The 17,611-nt window shown below is 43.3% G+C and overlaps 3 protein-coding genes across 9 annotated transcripts in view; 1 reads left to right on the forward strand and 2 right to left on the reverse strand.

The window, feature by feature from the left end:
- SASS6 (SAS-6 centriolar assembly protein) overlaps positions 1-7,108 on the reverse strand; it is a 26,790-nt gene extending 19,682 nt beyond the window's left edge. For all 4 annotated transcript variants that reach the window (XM_019501680.1, XM_019501679.1, XM_019501682.1 and 1 more), the window contains exons 1-2: positions 7,001-7,108; positions 2,483-2,543 (exon numbers count right to left, since the gene is read on the reverse strand). In XM_019501680.1, coding sequence (XP_019357225.1) covers positions 2,483-2,543; positions 7,001-7,074 — 135 coding nt within the window. In that variant the 5' untranslated portion in view covers positions 7,075-7,108. The remainder of the gene's footprint in view (positions 1-2,482; positions 2,544-7,000) is intronic.
- TRMT13 (tRNA methyltransferase 13 homolog) lies at positions 7,109-15,987 on the forward strand. Of its 2 annotated transcripts, none has more exons than XM_019501684.1 (11): positions 7,109-7,276; positions 7,925-7,971; positions 8,233-8,299; positions 9,762-9,824; positions 9,932-10,004; positions 11,201-11,307; positions 12,286-12,453; positions 12,767-12,839; positions 13,367-13,441; positions 14,484-14,913; positions 15,183-15,987. In XM_019501684.1, the coding sequence occupies exons 1-11, from the start codon at positions 7,124-7,126 to the stop codon at positions 15,376-15,378; spliced, it is 1,452 nt and encodes a 483-aa protein (XP_019357229.1). In that variant the 5' UTR covers positions 7,109-7,123; the 3' UTR covers positions 15,379-15,987. The 2 variants fall into 2 exon arrangements, with proteins under 2 accessions (XP_019357229.1, XP_019357231.1); XM_019501686.1 differs by having other exon boundaries at positions 9,935-10,004.
- Positions 10,005-17,611, reverse strand: part of LRRC39 (leucine rich repeat containing 39) — a 21,341-nt gene continuing 13,734 nt past the window's right edge. The window contains exons 8-10 of one of the 3 annotated variants that reach the window (XR_002094701.1): positions 16,838-16,974; positions 11,012-11,078; positions 10,005-10,087 (exon numbers count right to left, since the gene is read on the reverse strand). Coding sequence is in view for 2 of the 3 variants with exons in the window: in XM_019501687.1 (XP_019357232.1) it covers positions 15,675-15,727; positions 16,838-16,974 (190 nt within the window). In the remaining variant the exon portion in view is untranslated. Of the gene's footprint in view, positions 10,088-10,817; positions 11,079-15,518; positions 15,728-16,837; positions 16,975-17,611 lie in introns of those variants that run through there. The other 2 variants (XM_019501688.1, XM_019501687.1) reach the window with 2 other exon arrangements.

Below are 17,611 nucleotides of genomic sequence, written 5' to 3' on the forward strand. Positions count from 1 at the left end.
CCCAGGGGAGCCTGGATCTCCCCCTGGCTGCAGCAGGAGGGCACAGAAGGGCAGAAGCAGCCCTCAGCTGAACTCCTCCTGTTAGGTGTGTGTTCAGATGCATGTGTGGGGGTCAATCAGAGCAGGGGCTGGCAAGTAAAAGCTCCCTGGGGGGGGACAGTTCTCCTGCCCCGTTACCTGGGTTGATTGGGAGAAATTTGCTCCTGGTCAGCTGTCTACACATGCGCTACTGCACAGTAGCTACTGTGCAATAAATCTACTACCTGTGTTTATAATTAGTAGCTAACCGAGCAGTAGACTCATTTACTGTACAGTAAATGCTGCGCACATGTAGATAGTGATGCTTTACTGCGCAGTAGTTTAGTCTAAACTAGATTAATCTACTGCGCAGTCAAGCGTTTTGCGTAGATACACCCACTCTGTGCAGTTCTGGTCCCTAGATCACAGAAAAAGATGTAAAATTAGAAAAGGTTCAGAGCAGGGCAACCAAAATGATCAGCGGCTGGGTGCAGTTGCCATACCAGGAGAAACTAAAGAGGCTAAGACTCTTCAGTTTGTAAAGGAGAAGACTAAGGGGGGGTATGATAGAGCAGGGGTTGTCAACTGGGGGTATGTGTACCCATAGGGGTACTTGGAAAGGTGATAGGGGGTATGTGTGGGCAAGCAGGGACAGAGCAGGGCAGGGATGGCGGGCAAAGGCAGTGCCCCTGTGTGGCGAGGTGTGGAGCGGGGGGATCACGTGGCGGCTCCCACCACCACCTTCCAGGAGCAGGGCCGGAAAAGCGAGGGCAGTGGCACCTCTGCAGGCCACACAGACATCGCCCGGCTGGCAGCTCCACAGACTGCTGAAGCGTGGTGCACGACTGGCTGGGCACGAGGCCTGTGAGCAGCCCATGGAGCCACACATGTGACTAGATGTGGGAAGACCCCTCCCCACCACATCCAGCTACCACCACCAGAAAAGTACATTTGTTAAAAAAGATTGAGAGCCCCTGTGATAGAGTAATGACTGCACAGTCGGTGTCTCATGTAGACACAGCCATAATATTGAAAAGGCTTAAGAAACATGTCCAAAGCTGTAAAGAAAGCTATGAAAACGTGTGTGCTTGGCATCACGATAAGATAAAAAGAATACCAGGACAAAAAGCAGCATAAACAACCATAGTCCAAGGAAAATAAAGCATGCAACTGGGATAAGTCTGCATTAACATGGAACAGAAACCCAAGAAAACAAGAAACAAGAAAAAGGTCAGCTACCAGCTCACGGTGAGATTCTTTGTCAAACCACTTACAGGTGCAGCACAGAACAGAACTCACATTTCACAGGGAAGAGAGGCTAAAATTCCGGGTCTTTGCTAATTCTAGGTCTTTCCCATTCCCAAAATACGCTACATTTATAACAGGTTTGTCTAATTACAGCAGCTTGTCTTCACCTGCCTATAGGCAGCAATGCAACCCAGAATCTCCACAATGCTATATGCTACCTAGCCCACCTGTACTGGTTGATTTTAATGCTTGGACTATAGGTAGTCTTTGCCAGCCAGGCCACGGTACCATAGGCTTCAGTGTCGGCTTGGAAATCTGGGTCCCTAATCAAGGGGGTAGCCAACATGCTACTAAAAACCTCACTGCTATTGGCATCTGAGCTAATTATCCTGCTAGAAATTTAGAATTAAAAGGAACCTCAAGAATCTGTTGTTCTGCCCTGAGAACTTGTTCTAGTACACAGTTATCATTACAGTTAAAAAGGTTTTCCTCATATCTAACTTAAATCTTTCCTGCTGCAAATTAAACAGGTTATTTCCTGTCCTATTACCATAAGGGTACAATTGATCCTCATCCTCTTTATATAACAATAAAACTAACTTGGAAATGCCTATGTATACCAGTCACATCTCTGACTGCAGCATCAAAAAAGCCACATATTTAAAAGGTACATACAGTAAAATTGGTTAAAGATAGCAACTTTATGAGGCCTTTATCTTGCAATAGATAGTGATGTTATGGTATTAGGCTACAGACAAATAAACTAAACTAAAACAATTGCTCATAAATATTGTAATGTATTATATTCAGGAAAAGATTCTCTGTGTGAAGGTTCAAACCATGCATTTTTAAAGTCAACAATCCAGAATTCTAAAATAAGAGCCAAATGTAAGTAAAACAGGACTATGCCAGAAAACTCCACTGTCATTAGCCAAAGCCTCTACAAACTGTTTTAATTCTCAAATTTATCATAAGTTAGTAAGACTCACGACACTGTAAGATTGATAAAAGGATTAACAGGCCAAGGGAAAAAGTCCTATACTAAAATATTGACCAAGACTTCAACAAATATGAATACCAGAGACCAAGCTTTCAAGGACTGAAGCAGCTAGGTGACAGAACCTATAGTTAAACCTTACTATTTTGCTGCCTCTTTATGTGAGCATAAAACATTTAATATGCTTAAAGAACAACAAGAAGTACACAATCCACAGACCTTTTTATGAATGGGAGTAGAGGTTGATCGTAGTTCAATGCTCACTCGAACATACATTCTCCTGTGGAAAAAAAGTAGGGAACTGTAACATACTATAACATTTCCAGTCAAAGAAACTTCTTTCAGTTGCTTAGCATTCAGACTGAAGTTTCCCTTGCTGGAAAAATGAACTATTTTTTTTAAAGTAACAGTAAAAATATATCAACCATTTCCAAGAATGAGTAGGAAAAAATCTATAATTGTAGCCATTCTTACAGTTCCCTTTACATCTGTTATGTCCAGAGATTTTAGTGCTACTATACATTGGAGAAAAGGGCAGAACTTTGGCAAAAAATTGCCTTTGTAGCAGAGCTGAACCTTTTGCCATGAAAACCTACCCCAAACTAGCCCAGTTACAAACCTTTGGAAGGAAAAAAAAAGATTACATTTGTGCTCTCTAGAGACCTGTTAAGTTTAGTATTTCAATACTCTAAAAGTTCTACCTGTGCTTAACTGTCCTTTCCCTGCAAACATATAGGCCACAGTAGTACAGGGCACAGGAACTGAGAGAGAACTGTTTCTTCTTTGATACCAGTACTTCCCACATTAATATCCAGACAGCAGAGAGGGAAGCTGCATGCCCCTAATGCAGAGGGGCCAACTACTAGACTAGGTAAGTGCAGTAGTAGGAGTGGAGTTGGACAAGAAGCCAGTGCAAAGAGCTTGTTGAAGCTGGGGACTGAAAGTGAATGAAGTACCAACAGACCGGGGACGACAAGAGGCAGGAGGGGAAGGGGAGCAGTAGCTTACCTAGCGGTGGGCAAAAAGGACACCAGTCCTGGGTACCAGCTTAGAAGGAGCACCAAAATTGTCTCCAATCCCTGTAAAGTCTGTACCCCAGCAGCAAGAGCAGCCAGTGCAGACACTGCAGCGCTGCTGCTTTTAAGGGCAAGAGCAGAGCAAGTAGACCATGTAGCAATGGTGGTGGCAGGAGCAGCAGTCAGGAATGGTTTTGGGTAAGACTCCTGTCCCTCTTCCCCCCGCCCACCCCTGGTTTACTCAGGGCATAAATCTGGCTGTTTATGCCACTGAAAGGGAAAGTTTGGCACAGAGATACAGAGATATTGAGATGACAGTTCTAGTGAGGAAAACTGAGACTCAAATGAGATTAGAAGGAGGACTCAGGTTGGCAGGGGTGATATGGACAAGAAGTTGTTTGAAAAGATAAAAGGAAATAAGACGCAAGACAGGACAAAAGGCAGGTGGCCATCAGAGTATACTTCCTTCCCAAGCCCAGAAAAGAATTTAAGATGTCAAAGTCTCAACATTGCTCTATTAGCAAAACCTACAAGGCCCATTCTTGATAGAGTACGTCCTCCATCTTCCCTTTAAGTTACTCGTGTACACAGAGGATAACAACCTGCTACTACAGTTGTAGTTCAAATGACAGAAATTCTCTGCTGTACTTTTCAATCCTGCTGAACCACGTACTGTCAATGTGATTCCACATGACAGTATTTCTGGTTCCTGACACCAGTCTTTATTATTGCAAGCATCCCATTCTCAGTCTTCTGAGAAATGTAGGATGCTATTCTAGTCCCCTTTGTATGCCCAAATGGCAGTTTTCTGACTGCACAAGTGGTGTTTTTGGTACATACATAGTGTGCAATTCTATTAAGCTCTGTGCAGTGTGGACACAAAATCTCTTTCTGAAGCTAAGCTTCTGCACTTTAGTTTGCATTTAAAGGCCAGTGGATAAAATAGGCAAAAATCAATCTAGTGGAGCAGTTTCTGCCCTAGTGAGAGCAAGGGTCCAAGCCATAACTTAGTCCAGGGGCAGGTAATTATATCAGGTGGAGGGCCGCTTACTGAGTTTTGGCAAGCCATTGAGGGCCGCATGACAGGCAGCCAGAGGCAGATACATATTAATTTTCTACATTTTTCAGGGCCCCACAGGCTGGATAGAATGGTCTGGCGGGCTGCATCTGGCCCGTGGGCTGCATTTTGCCCACCCCTGACTTAGTCCAAGCCATAACTTCATCTGCTCTATTCCAAAGCAGCTTCTACCTCAACACCTTCCAACTTGCTTGCTTCCTTATGGCCTTTTATATCTCTTTCTGCAATCTGCCTAATGGTTCAGTCTCATAAGGAGAGCTGAAGAAGGTCCTGAAAAACACCTAGTTTGTGGCCTGGTGGTTAGAATACTATGCTGGGAAATCAGGCAAATACAGACTCAAATCTCAGGAAGGGCCTATAACTCCAGGAACATTCTGACCCATGCTGTGGGATGCAGCACTGGGTGCTTTAATTAGCAAGCTCTGTAGAAGGCTGCCGGTGCGCATCATTTTCTGCGTTTGGGTATAGGGGCCCTAAGTCCTCAACTTCCTGGGCAAGCAAATTTAAAAAGGGATTAGACAAATTCTTGGAGGAATCATACAACAGCAATTACTGAGCATGGGAGTTAAGGGCACAGCTTCTGAATCAGAACTTCCAGGCCTTAAACACTGGAGGCTGCAAATGAGAAAGAAACATACTCTGTTTGCTCTCCCTTTCAGCATTTGCTTTCTACCTTTGTGTGACACAGGTCCTTTTGATGTGCCTAGTTGATCGCAAGCTTGGGTACCTCAAGGAAGAACTCTAAGCCTCTTTCAATAGGGAGGCTACTGGGAACACAAACGAGTTCAGGGTACAAATAAAGAGAAAACAGAGACAGGACTGAGGTCACAGGTTTAAAACAATGGTGTGACACAGACCTATTTGCCACTGTGGGATCCATTGGGTTAAAGGCCCACCACAAGAAGCTATGGGCACCTATACACATGCTGGATGTCTGCTCCAATGCATGCTAATAAGCATGTGTTGGAACAGACTCGATTAATCAAGCAGTACTGCAGCAGCATAGGTGATGCATAGGAGAGGCGTGGGGGGGGCCGGCGGAAACAACACACTTGCATAGGCGATGCGTAGGGGGGGTCCTTTTGATGTGCCTTTTGTGCCCCGACAGCCAACGTTCTGGCTGGTAGGGGGCACAAATTTGGCTCCATCAGTGGCAGAAGCTACTGGCATGCTCAGTGACTGGCCGCTGGGGGACACCCCACCTCTCTGGCTGTCTGCTTGGGGACGCCTCCCCCTCCCCCAGTCATGCCTTGCTGGTGCCCCCCCAGACTCGGGAGGCACCAGTTGCCCATGGGCATGTGCCCCCCTGCGAGAATGGCCCGTGCCAGCTGGGAATGGGGGCGCCGAGAAAAGCACTGGGCAGTGCCCCCTCCCCGAGACTGGCATCAGCCGGGGAGTGGGGGTGCATGCAGTACATTCGGTTTTGCTGCTGATGCTTCCAGGGTCAGCAGTTGGCCACTGGGGGACTCAAGAGGCAGACTCAAGAGGCACCAGTCACCCATGCAGCCTCCATGTCACACGTATTCAGTGTCCCCACACTTTAAAAGTGTCAGGGGTGCTTTAACTAAAGCTCATTAAAGTCACTGAGAGTTGCTCTAATTAAAGGGGGCCCCCCCTCCACCCTGGAGCACTTCCCATCAGAGAGGAAGGCTACTAAGACAGTGGCAATAATAAAACAACAGGGACGGGAGTGAGATCACCACTTTAAAATGACGATGTGATATAGGATACTGGACAATAGGAACCTGTAGTCTGCAGTTCTTATGCGAGTTCACTAACTCCTCAGCTAAAACACAAGGGCCCTCATTTCCGTATGCCAATGAAGGCTGCACTTGTGCAACGGACGCTTCTGCATCCCTCCCCTGTGCTGTTCACAGACCTGCGAACACTGTGCGAGTGCCCAAAACACCACTTACACAGCCAAGTAACTGTGGCTGCCTGAAAAGAAATAGGTGCTTGCGTCGCTCAATGGAGAAAAAGAGAATATTCCTTTGTGGTTTAGACAGCAATGCTTCAAATGCTCCCATGTCTCCGTACTTGATCTGTTGCTGTTCTGAGGAACATCAGAGACCCCTTTATTACAAGGGGGGAAATCAGGGGGATGGCTTGACTCAGCTCCTCTCCTCTCCGTTCAGTTTGTTTGGTGGGGCGCAGTCAGGCAGGCATCCCAGGAGTGTCAGTGAGCAGTTTAATGTGGCAAAGGGGCTCCAGTTTCTGCAACTGGCTGAATCTCAAGACCAAGTGGTGTTTCCTCACCCAGGACCCCGAGACCCTGGTGAAGCCAGGTTTTCCCCAAGCACCAATATGCCGCAAAGCTGGCCCTGGGGGAGCTCTCCCCACACAGGCCAACAGGACAGACTTGGGAGGGACAGGTCCCCCCACTCCTGGGCAGGCGGTGAAACCTGCTCCCATTCACAGGGGGCCGGACCCGGCTTGACAGCACCGTGACCCTGTGTGCGATCGGCCCCAAATCCCGCTGTAGGGTGTGACACGGGCCACCCGGGGCCTGGTCTTTTGCCTCACGGCACAGGCCATTCAGCAGCCCCATCGGGGGGACCGCAGCCGCTCGGACACCCCGGCTCCAGCGCCGGCTCGGAGGCCCCCAGCAGCGTCGCTTTAGCCGGGCCGGGCGGGTCCGCTCACCTCTCCTCGCAGGCCGGGCCCTGCAGCTGCAGCTGCAGCCGCACCGCGCGCTCAAACAGCCGCTCCGCCGCCATCTTGCGTGTCGAGTTTGGCGCCTGGCTCCCGCGGGGGCGGGGCCACAAGATGGCGACTGAGCAGGGCCGGCCGCCACAGGCACTCGGGACTCGCAACCCGGAGCCCGGCCGTTGCAGCTATTTCGTGGAGCGGAAGAAGCGCTTCTGCAGGATGACTCCGGCCCCGGGCAGGCGCTTCTGCGGCGAGCACGGGCAGTACGAGGTAGTGGCGAGGGGAGACCCGGGGTCTGAAGAGCCTCCCTAGCCTTGCGGGGCGCGCCCCCCCCCCCCGGACCGACCGGCTCCAGCGTCCCTATTGCGATGGGCCGGGGGCGCCGCCGCGGGGTTAAAGCCAGCGCCGGGGGTGCCCGCGTGCCCTCCGAAGAAGGGCGTGTGTGCCCGAAAGGTAGCAACGAACATTGTTCCCAACCATTTAGTTGGTCTGATAAAGAGATGGCATCTACCCCAGGAGCCTGGTCTGCCCGCGCGTCCTTAGACCGCCTCAGCTGCAGCCCGCAGCACGCGGTGAGCCCGGACCAGAGCGGACCGGACTGCCCCACCTCGTCACACTCCGCGCCCCCCCCCGGGCACGCCGCCTCCCGGGCACTTAGGCCAGCTCCCGTTGCTCGCTCGCCTCTGGGTTGTGTGATACGTAGCTTTCATGTATGCTTTTCATACAGCATCCAGTTAAATCACATGGTTTATCCTTTTGAAGACGCACTATTTTTATCTTGTGCTCTATTTCAATAAACCCAGGCTTGGTAATGTGAATGTTGTGATCCACAGGTGCACCTCTACAAGTTATTTTTTAGAACAAGACCATTGAATGTCCTATAAACAGGCTAAGTATAATGTTTTTCTTTCCAACTAGGAAGAAAATGATAGGAAAAGAATTCCATGCCCTCTTGATCCAAACCAGTAAGTTTTTTTTTTTAATTTATTTGTATATTCATTATGACTCCCATTGCTTTTTTTTTCCTCTCTGATTTTGGGCAGAAGGCAGGGCAGGGTTGCACCTTAGAGATTAACTCTGTTGGCTTCTGATGATGTAGGCTGTTGCCTACGAAAACTCATGTCTGCCTGAACAAATTACTGTATAAGGTGCCACCCTTATCGCAGCGCCCTGCCTTCTGCTTGACTTCATGCTATCACAGCTAACTTTCCTCCCTCTGATTTTAGCACAATATATGAAGATCAACTACAAAAGCATTTGAAAAAGTGTAACTCAAGAGAGAAACCAAAGCCTGTAAGTACTTTTTTTTAAATTCAGTCCCACCTCTGGAAGTGAAAGAACCATTTATTATACAAACACATACAATTTTTCATGGAATTGGGAACCAGAAAGCAGTAATCTCAACATAGAAAGTTTTTATTTTTTATAAAAAGGGAGAAACCAAAAATGTAGTGGCAATGTGTAGGGGGGGGTGTGCACCCTCTGAGAGTGCTGGTGCACCCTGACAGCCAGCGTTTGCTGCTTAGACAACAGGCAGGGGGGGCAGGTGAGAGTGCTGGTGCCCCCCCTGCCCGAGAACATCGGCCAGGGAATGAGGGCGCTAGGAGAACCGATCCACCCAGTCCCCCTGCAGCCGATTGCACTGACCCAAAAGTGCCAGTGGCATGCTGCTGGCACTTCCAGATCAGAACAATCGGCCACGGAGATGCCCCCCACCCATTCGGTGTGATTGGTCCCCCCAATCACTGACTGGCCACTGAGGGAGACAAGTCCCCCCCCGACTAAGAGTCACCCATGCAAAGATGCATAAATACTGTATGAAACAGGATTCATGGATTGTGCTGTGTGCAGGTGTCCCAGTGTCCTAATTTTGCTCAAAGCAAAAGACTATGTTTTCCTATGGTAATGGTATACTTCATTTAGATATATATGGGAGCAAGTAAGTAGCTCTTGCCTGTTTTGGGGAACTGGATGCAAGTGATCCTTCACTGGTCCTGTGTTCTGCGGCGTTTGTTAAACACTACTGCCAACAAACTTGTTCAAGTAAACTGAAGGTGCCCACATAGATGAAATATCAACATTCAAGAAATTTAGAGAACTTCTGGTAAAATAAATCCTTTTAATTATGGAAGACTTTGATATTAAAATAAAATATGAAGTGGTGGCACAAGTGTAATATAGGATTCAATTTTAAAATTGTTAGCAGCATAGTAGATTGTCTGTCTGTGCTACAGTGCTGCTGCTGCCATAGCTAAGGGGGCAGCACTACATTAGTACAGCTCCTGGTGTTGATGCAACTTTGCTGGCAAAAGGAGGATTTTTGTCTGCAATGTTACATTACTTCCCTGAACAACAGATGCTCTGCTGGTAGAAGGCAGCTTCTGCTAGCAGAGACGCATCTACCCTAGGGGATTCTGTTAGCAAAGCTACATCAGCCATAGGGTCTAATTCTGTCACGCTCCTTGCCAACAGTGCTAGCAGGACTTTGCAAATTCAAAGTCCTCAGTCTTCTTGAAATCTGTCAGATTAATCATTGTTATAATAACCACTAAAACTATTGAAGAATGTTTTCACAATCAACTCCTAATACGCTAATAAAAGCATCTTCTTGGAACTGTTTTCTTCATTTTAATGGTTTGACTTCTGCTAAGTGAATTATTATTAGTGCATTGCAGAATGCACATTCCTTTGGCTTTGTATGCTATTCTCAGCTATGAGTCTACTTGATTTTCATGCTGCTGTTTGTTTTATTAAGGTCTACTATGTTCAAGATATAAATGCAGGTTTAAAAGATGTAACAAAAATACCTGAAGAGCAGGTGAGTCCATGTATTAATTATATTATTTGTTTTTCATGTATTGTGCTTTTTTATAACTAAAGAACAAAATAAAAGGAAAGCCCTTTATTTTTTTTTAATTTTTGAAACAGGTACCAATTTCTTCTCTGTCTAAAGAAGAGTTACAGGATTTAATTAGAAAACTGAAAAAAGCAAGTAATGGTGAGTAATTTTGGGGTGAAATATTCTAAATTGTGGTCTGTAGAACTAATCAAATATTTTGTGACTATTTGCGTATGGAATATCTGCAAAGATTAAAGAAGAAAAGAAGATTAATAGGAATACATATTTTGTCACTTCAGGCATATTAGTATTAAAGAACTACCTGTGTCATGTTGATAGCTAGTATTTTTCCCCTTTCCATCTAGTTTGTTCTTTTGAGGACAAGTCAATTTTATTCTTTTGCTTTTAACATAGATGAGATAAATTATATATTTGTTCACTTTCCTTTTTGGGTGCCAACTTCAATAGTGATGGCTATGTACCGCTCTGGGAAAAAGCATTTGCCAGGAAAATTGCTTCTGAACAAGCAGCAGGCAATCATGTATTTATTCTTGGTTATTTTATTGGTGCCAAAATTAGAGCAGTTTCCTAAATCTTTGGAGATACTGGGCGTGTCTACACATGTAATTAAGGTGCAACAATAAGCTCCAGTATTTATTACAATGGAGTTTATTATTCCTGGGCATGCTGTTTGAATGTGCGCCTGGGACCACATCAAAGCAGCCCTGGCTGGCAGGGGCCCCAGAGATCAGTCTGCCAATCTAGAACTGTTCCTGCCCAGCTCAGCATGTTGCAGATGGGCCAGCTGGGGCACAAGGGTGCTTCACCCTGGTACCCATCCGGCTGGGTCAGCATCTACACACATTGCTGCACAGTAAAAAAAAAAACAAAACAAAAACTGCAGCAGGATAGTACTTGTAAATACAAGTACTACCCTGCTGTGGAGCTTATTAGTTTACTGCAACCTAATGAGGCTGCATGTGTAGATGTTGCAGCACTTACTGTGGAGCAGTTAGGGAGCTCCACAGTAAACATGCCATGTAGACAGACCCAGACCCACTGTGAACTAAACCCAAAAGTATATGAAGATCAACTACAAAAGTGCTTGTCTGGAACTTGAAGGATTTGACTGATAAGGATATTTCACTTAAAGAATTTAGAGTTGCCAGTTTTTAGGCATATACCAATAAGTGTCTCTTCATTTTGTTGTTTCAGATGTTTAGTGTGTCAGCACTATAAAAAGATTTTGCAAATTAAGTAACACGTAATTATTTCAGTATGAAGGTGGAAGCCAGAATGACATTGGGTAGCCATTTTAATTGAGCTTAAAAGATATTCTTCTGCATTTTATACAGGTATAAGCTCTATACTTAAGGATCCAACTCTGTCCCATTGGGCCTTAAAAGAAGTTTTAAATGACCCAAAAAATGGAGAGTCTGCTTTCAAGCACTTGAAGCAACAGGTGATGTCACTGTGTTACTAGTAACAATAGCTTCCTTTACTATAGCTTTCTTCCTGTAGATTCTAGCTTATCCATAGTATTGTTTTGTCTCACAAAATATATTTGATGTGGTTCCAAGCTACCCTTCTACAGTTTAAGAACAGCTGCTGTGAAATTGTAGCTGTTAACAAGGGAGGTTTATTTTGATCCTGAAATAAATAACAAGCATGTATGAGTTTTCAGGATGAGTTCCATACTTTCTATTTTTTATGCTCTTATAATAAATCCAATTTTAGCCACAAAAAAGGAAAAGGATTATTAAGTAAGCAGTAGTAGAATATCCTGACTTTTCCGTTTGTTAGACTGCAGAGAAAATGTGAGAGAGGGGTCAGAAAACAACGAGGTTTGCCTTATGGCTTTTTTCCTGAGAATTGTCTTCTGGATAAGAGGGATTTTTAGGGGACTGAATGAGTAGGGGTGAGGCTGCCTAAACGTAACAAATCCTGGAAAGGGAGCTGAAGAATGATAGAGGCATATGGGTCCATGGGAATGATTGGCTGCCCTGCACTACCTTATTGGGACCTAATTTCCATGGCAGCATAATTAAATGAATTACATCTTTGTAGCAGCCACAGGTAGACCACTGCAGCACTAATGCCTCACAGAGGTCCAACTCCATATCTGTGTGACTATTGTGAGGAACAGCTGAAAAAATAATGGCAGTATATGCCAGATTGCTAAATCCATGCCCAAAAACTAATGGATGAACTTCTGTGGGAACTGGGAGAAAGAAAGGATGATGCTAAAGAGAGAGTTTATTTCCTCTGCCCTGTCCTTTCCTTTACATTTTTTGGAAGAGCTGTTCATGGTCCCAAGTGGTTATTTATGAATTAAGAGCTCTGGGAAAAGGCTTCTGATTGGTAAGCTAAATCAGTTTTCCATAAAAATTGACACGCGGAGTATGTATTTGCTTGGTTCATAATCATTTGAAGTTTGTAGGCTTCTATTTTAGGTCACATGGAACAGTTGCATTTACTTGGGTCAGGAAGATGTTTTGTTGAGTTTGGAGCTGGACGAGGAAAGCTGTCTCACTGGGTTGATACTGCCTTGCAAGATACTGAAAATGTTCACTTTCTGCTCGTGGAAAGGGCAACTACGAGATTTAAGGTAGGACAGGATGGTATGGAGTTAGCAAGCCTGGTTAATGCGATATTTGCTCAAAGTCTGATTACCTCTGAAAATTGAAGGTAAAAAGGTTTTATCTTAACTAAGACCTGTAAAAATGTCAAAAGTTTAACTAGCTCTGATTGTGGTTCTAAGTCTTGCTTACAACACATTTGCAATAAAAAAAATCCTGCTGTAAAAATTATTGTTCATTTGAACAGGGATTGTTTTATAAAAATAACTAAAAAGTGCGCAATTTTGCGCACTTCTTTAAGTGGCCAATGCTACCTAATCATGTAATGTCCTTCTCACACAGGTAGATGGTAAACACAGAAAAAGAGACTCCATATTTGAAAGACTTCAAGTTGATATCCAACACTTATGTTTAAGTAAGTTGGTTTTTTAGTTTGCCTAACTTTCAGAGAGACGGGGAAGTTTACTTGAAAACTGAACTGCATAGTGCCAGAATGCAGGAAAATGTTATGTATAGCACCAGTTAAATGTGTTAATATGTAGGTGATGATTCTCAGTATTTGCTCAGTCATTTTTGTGTTGTCCTGTTTTTAAGTGGTTAAGGAAATTAGATACTTCCTAATTTGTACAAATAGTTCTCTTAAATTTATAGGATTTAATTTTGGGCCAGATTCATCAAAAGAAAAACATTTCAAAAAAGTCTTAATGATTTTTCTACACTGAAGAAGAGAGAGGATTACATAATATACGAGCAGCATATTTATCCAAGTCATTTCTCATCTCTTTATTTTTTTAAATATACCTTGTAGCCCTTTCTAGATACAGATAATTGTAATTTGTGTGTGTGTAAAGGAATACTATTGCTTGAATTTTGTATGCTGGAAAGACATTACCTGGCAGGATGTTCCCTAGCTCTAATAATCCAAGTTCTGTTTTTTTTCAGAAAAGATACCCATTCTTGTGAAAAAAAAACTACCTGTAGTAGGAATTGGGAAGCATTTGTGTGGTGTTGCAACAGGTATTAACTGTACAAATATATTCCTATAAATGCAGAATGCTGATTATAAACCTCTTAGAAAGTAAAACTGTTCTTATGATTCTTTTGCCCTGTTCTTTCTAATCCTTCCGTTGCTGCTGCATGCACCAGTAGTACTTTAAGCCTTTGTTGATTTGCATAAAATCCTAACTCAGTGATGACAGGCATAAGTGAAGACCAGTAGCCAAAGAGCCAATCCAGATGGAAACAGAACATTGTTAATTGCTATGCAGAATAAAGATTTCTGTAATCATTGTTTAAACAGATAAAACATGTTTTTCTTAGAATTAGGCAGAAGGGAAGGTACTTTCTTCCTAATTTTGGACTTGGTTTTGTTAAAAATGTCCTACAGATCTTCAGCTTTGACCAAGACATTTACAATCAGGTATATACTGTAATATTACAATATTAATGTATAAATTATTACAATTACAGTATATAAGGGTATTATATATTTTTTATTGGGAACAGGGTGATGGTAGATTTGGAAATGCATCTCATGAGTCCAGAGGCTTGGCCCTTGCTCTGGACTTGAATTGAAGGCTACTCCCAGTTGACCCATCTATAAATGGGTACCTGCTCATTCAGCCTGAGGAGTCGAAAGTAACTGGACCTGATGATATACTGCTGGAACACTGTCAACCATATCATCTGTAATAACTTCCTACAAACATAAATACTAAAAATGTGTTTTAGTCCTTTTTACAGAAGAGAGTGCTACAATAAATACGTGTAGTTGGAATATTAGTAATATGACTTATGTGAAACAAGTATTCAAGAATGTTTGTCACTAGCAGGTCAGGTAGTCTTATCTTTTTCTAAGCTCATTTGTTAAAACCCGAAGTTTGAAATGAATACCTTTTAATGTAGGCTGATAGTACGTCACCAGCCTGCATCTTGTTGCTTTTTGGGATGCATAGCATCCCCCCTTAATCTGCGTAAAGTTCCTACCCAAACTTTACATTGTACATTAATGCTGCATTAGTTACCTACAGCCATTTTTAAATGCAACTTTTGTTCACAGATCTTGCTCTGAGATGTTTGATTGAAAGTTCTGCAACCCAGGATGATGGAATAAATGAAGAACCTTCAGCTAAACGCTTCAAGAGTGATAACACCCAAGCTGATTCCAACACTTTTACTCACAAGGAAAGGAGTGGAGAGAATGTTTCAGAGAACTACAACACTGTAGCTGGAATTGTTATTGCGCTATGTTGCCACCACAAGTGTGACTGGAAGCATTATGTAGGCAGGGAATTCTTTAAAAAAGTTGGACTTGGACAAGTAGAATTTAATTTTTTTCAGAGAATGTCTAGCTGGGCAACCTGTGGAATGCAAGAAACCATATCTGAAGCCTGTTCAAGTGATGTAGACTGTAGAACCCAAAGCAGTGACGCAGATGAACATGAGCAAGCTTACAGCAGGCCTGAGTGCAATTCTGATAGCGTGCAAAGGTAGGTGAGCCCTTTCAACATTGACTTTTCCACAAATGACTCATGTAGCAAGTATATAACGTACCTCTGTATGGACCATTTTACAGCAACCTCCAGATGTTGTACTTATTTCAAAATAAAAAACAGGCAATTTTAATTAAGTTGCAAAATCTTTAGCCTAAAGGTCACACCTGCCTGGGTTGAAATGCACCAGTACCAATTTGTACAATCTTTGATTATAAACTTAATACAAACACTCTTCTAATACATGTTTTTCTTTTTGAAACTAGGCTGCTTACTGTTGAAGAACGGAAACAGATAGGTCATCTTTGTAAACTGTTGATTGACCATGGACGGATTGAATATTTACAACAGAAAGGGTACAAGGCTGTGTTACAATACTACACAGAGTCCACTGTGTCTTTGGAGAATGTACTCTTAACAGCTGTACCAAATCAGTGTTCAATACTCCAGCCAACTGCATAATAGGAGAGATATGTGCAATGGAGAGAATACAGAACTCTACAAAATGTTTCTGGATTTATCAAAACATTATTCACAGATGCAACTCTCATTGAAAACATTGCGTAGCCTTTTCTGCACTTACAAAAGCATTAAATTTTACAATCTCAGATGGAATTGAAAAATGCCAGCTGACTCTTAGTGGTATGAAAATTACAAGACATCCATCTGTCTTTAGAATTTGCTGTTGCTTTCTCCATTCAGAAGCAGAACTTATATTTTTCTTCAACAAGCAACCAGCTTAGCTTAGAGGAGCAGTTTTATATTTTTTCTTCATTGTTTATGGTATCAGAGGTGCTGTCTTCCAGGTTTTCTGAAAAATAATAGGTTAAAATGTAAGAAACAAACATGCTTAATCTCCATTTTGAACTTCACGAACATTCTTTCTGGTCTGTTGGTTTTAATATACCAATATTTTTATTTCATGACTTCTAGCTGTTTAGGGGATTGGCTAGAGAAAAAAAGACCATCTGGCAATCAGATGCCACCTCAGGATGATTTTTGTTAATTGTATTTCCACATGTGAAACATTGTAAGGGAGATTAAATAAAAACTGGAATTGACATGATTGAATTTTAGTAACTTTTTTTGTAAGTGAACTTAAGTTCGCTTTTCATTTAATGGATATAGCAAAAGTAGGTTGACTCATGGTTCTATTTATATGCTTCAATCCTGGCCTACAATTGCAACCCCTGAACAGGAAAAGGTAGTTAAATCCCCAAGTCCTTCTCTCTCAGGGTGCCTGTACATGAGTGCAGAGGCTGCTCCAACACACTAATTCCAGTGAATCAGAGCAGACTTGATTAATCAAGTCTGCTGGAGCATGGTAATTATCACATTCCAGCAGCCTCCTGCATCTTGTATATCAACATCTCTGTGCTTAAAAATGGTGGTGGGGGCACTTGAACGAAAGCTCGTTTGATGAACTTTCATTCAAGTGCCCCCAACACCATTTTTAAGTGCAGGGACCCCAATACATGCTATGCTGTGGCACGATAATTAGAACAGGTCTTGTAGCCACTCCAATTAAAGCACTACACCCCCTACCACCTCTGCAGCACCTGTACAAGTGCCCTCAGTTAACAGAGAAGTCCCCATGGGACCAAAAGCATTAAGAGGTAGGATTAAATAACAATTTAGGGATGGGAATGGGAGGGGGACTGGTGTTTTGAGATGCATCTTATTTATCAAGTGTTGATACTTTTTACCTACTGTCAGGGGAAAAAAAATAGTGGCACTTCCATTTTTTAACTCTTCACTTTTTCCAAACTCATGATGAATATATAAAGACCAAAGAGTGGAATCTCCCCATACAAGCCAAGTGCAGGCAGACTCCAAATTAATTCCAACTGACTCTTCATTCCCATGTTTTCTAATATTGTGTTAAACTGTATTCTAATTAGGGATAGTACAAAGGACATACCTGCTCTCCTGAGTGACTCCTGAATGTATATATGCATGAACTCAATACCAAATAGCTCCCGTTCTTCCTCTTCAGTGTTCTCACATGGGGGAAGTGTTACCTGCAGTTCCAGTGGGTTGTCTCTGAAGTTGACAAATCTGGAAATTCATCAGAAAACATTACACTTAGAAAGCTCCAAGATAGAACCAACTACACTTGGAAACTAAAAGTAGCCTCCATGAAGCAATATTTTAAGGAAAAGATGATGTAAATTAATTGTAGTTTCCTATGACAGTCTTACAAATAGGATTACTGTTAACAAGAAAGCTCTGTGTTTTAACATATTGAATGAAAGAGTGGCTTTGCATTAACAAGTGTCTATAACATTTTTAGTGATAGTTTCATAGTTAGCAGGGTCAGAAGGGACCTGAGCAGATCATCAAGTCCAACCCCCTGCAATGGCAGGAAAGAGTACTGGGGTCAAACAACCCCACCAAGGTAATTGTCGAGCCTTGTCTTAAAGACCCCAGGGTAGAAACCAGCACCTCTTCTCTTGGAAGTTGGTTCCAGATCCTAGCTGCCCTCACAGTGAAGTAGCGCCTCCTGATGTCTAATCTGAATTTACCCTCTGCTAGGTTTATTTCTAGTCATGCCTGGTAGTGCTTGGGGAAACAGGGACTCCCCCAATGCCTGCTGGTCCCCTCTGACTAGTTTGTAACAGGCCACTAGATCCCCCCTCAGCCGTCTCTTGTGGAGGCTGAACAGGTTCAGGTCCCTGAGCCTCTCCTCTTAGGT

Source organism: Gavialis gangeticus, unplaced genomic scaffold, assembly GCF_001723915.1.
Source record: "Gavialis gangeticus isolate Ggan-Ray unplaced genomic scaffold, GavGan_comp1, whole genome shotgun sequence".
Taxonomy (NCBI): Eukaryota; Metazoa; Chordata; order Crocodylia; family Gavialidae; genus Gavialis; species Gavialis gangeticus.

Excerpts from the sequence above, each read along its gene's own strand:
- TRMT13 (XM_019501684.1), top strand. The coding sequence starts at position 7,124 with ATGGCGACTGAGCAGGGCCGGCCGCCACAGGCACTCGGGACTCGCAAC. Across the intron at positions 8,300-9,761 it reads CAAGAGAGAAACCAAAGCCT|GTCTACTATGTTCAAGATAT; the intron begins GTAAGTACTTTT and ends TGTTTTATTAAG. Across the intron at positions 10,005-11,200 it reads ACTGAAAAAAGCAAGTAATG|GTATAAGCTCTATACTTAAG; the intron begins GTGAGTAATTTT and ends CATTTTATACAG.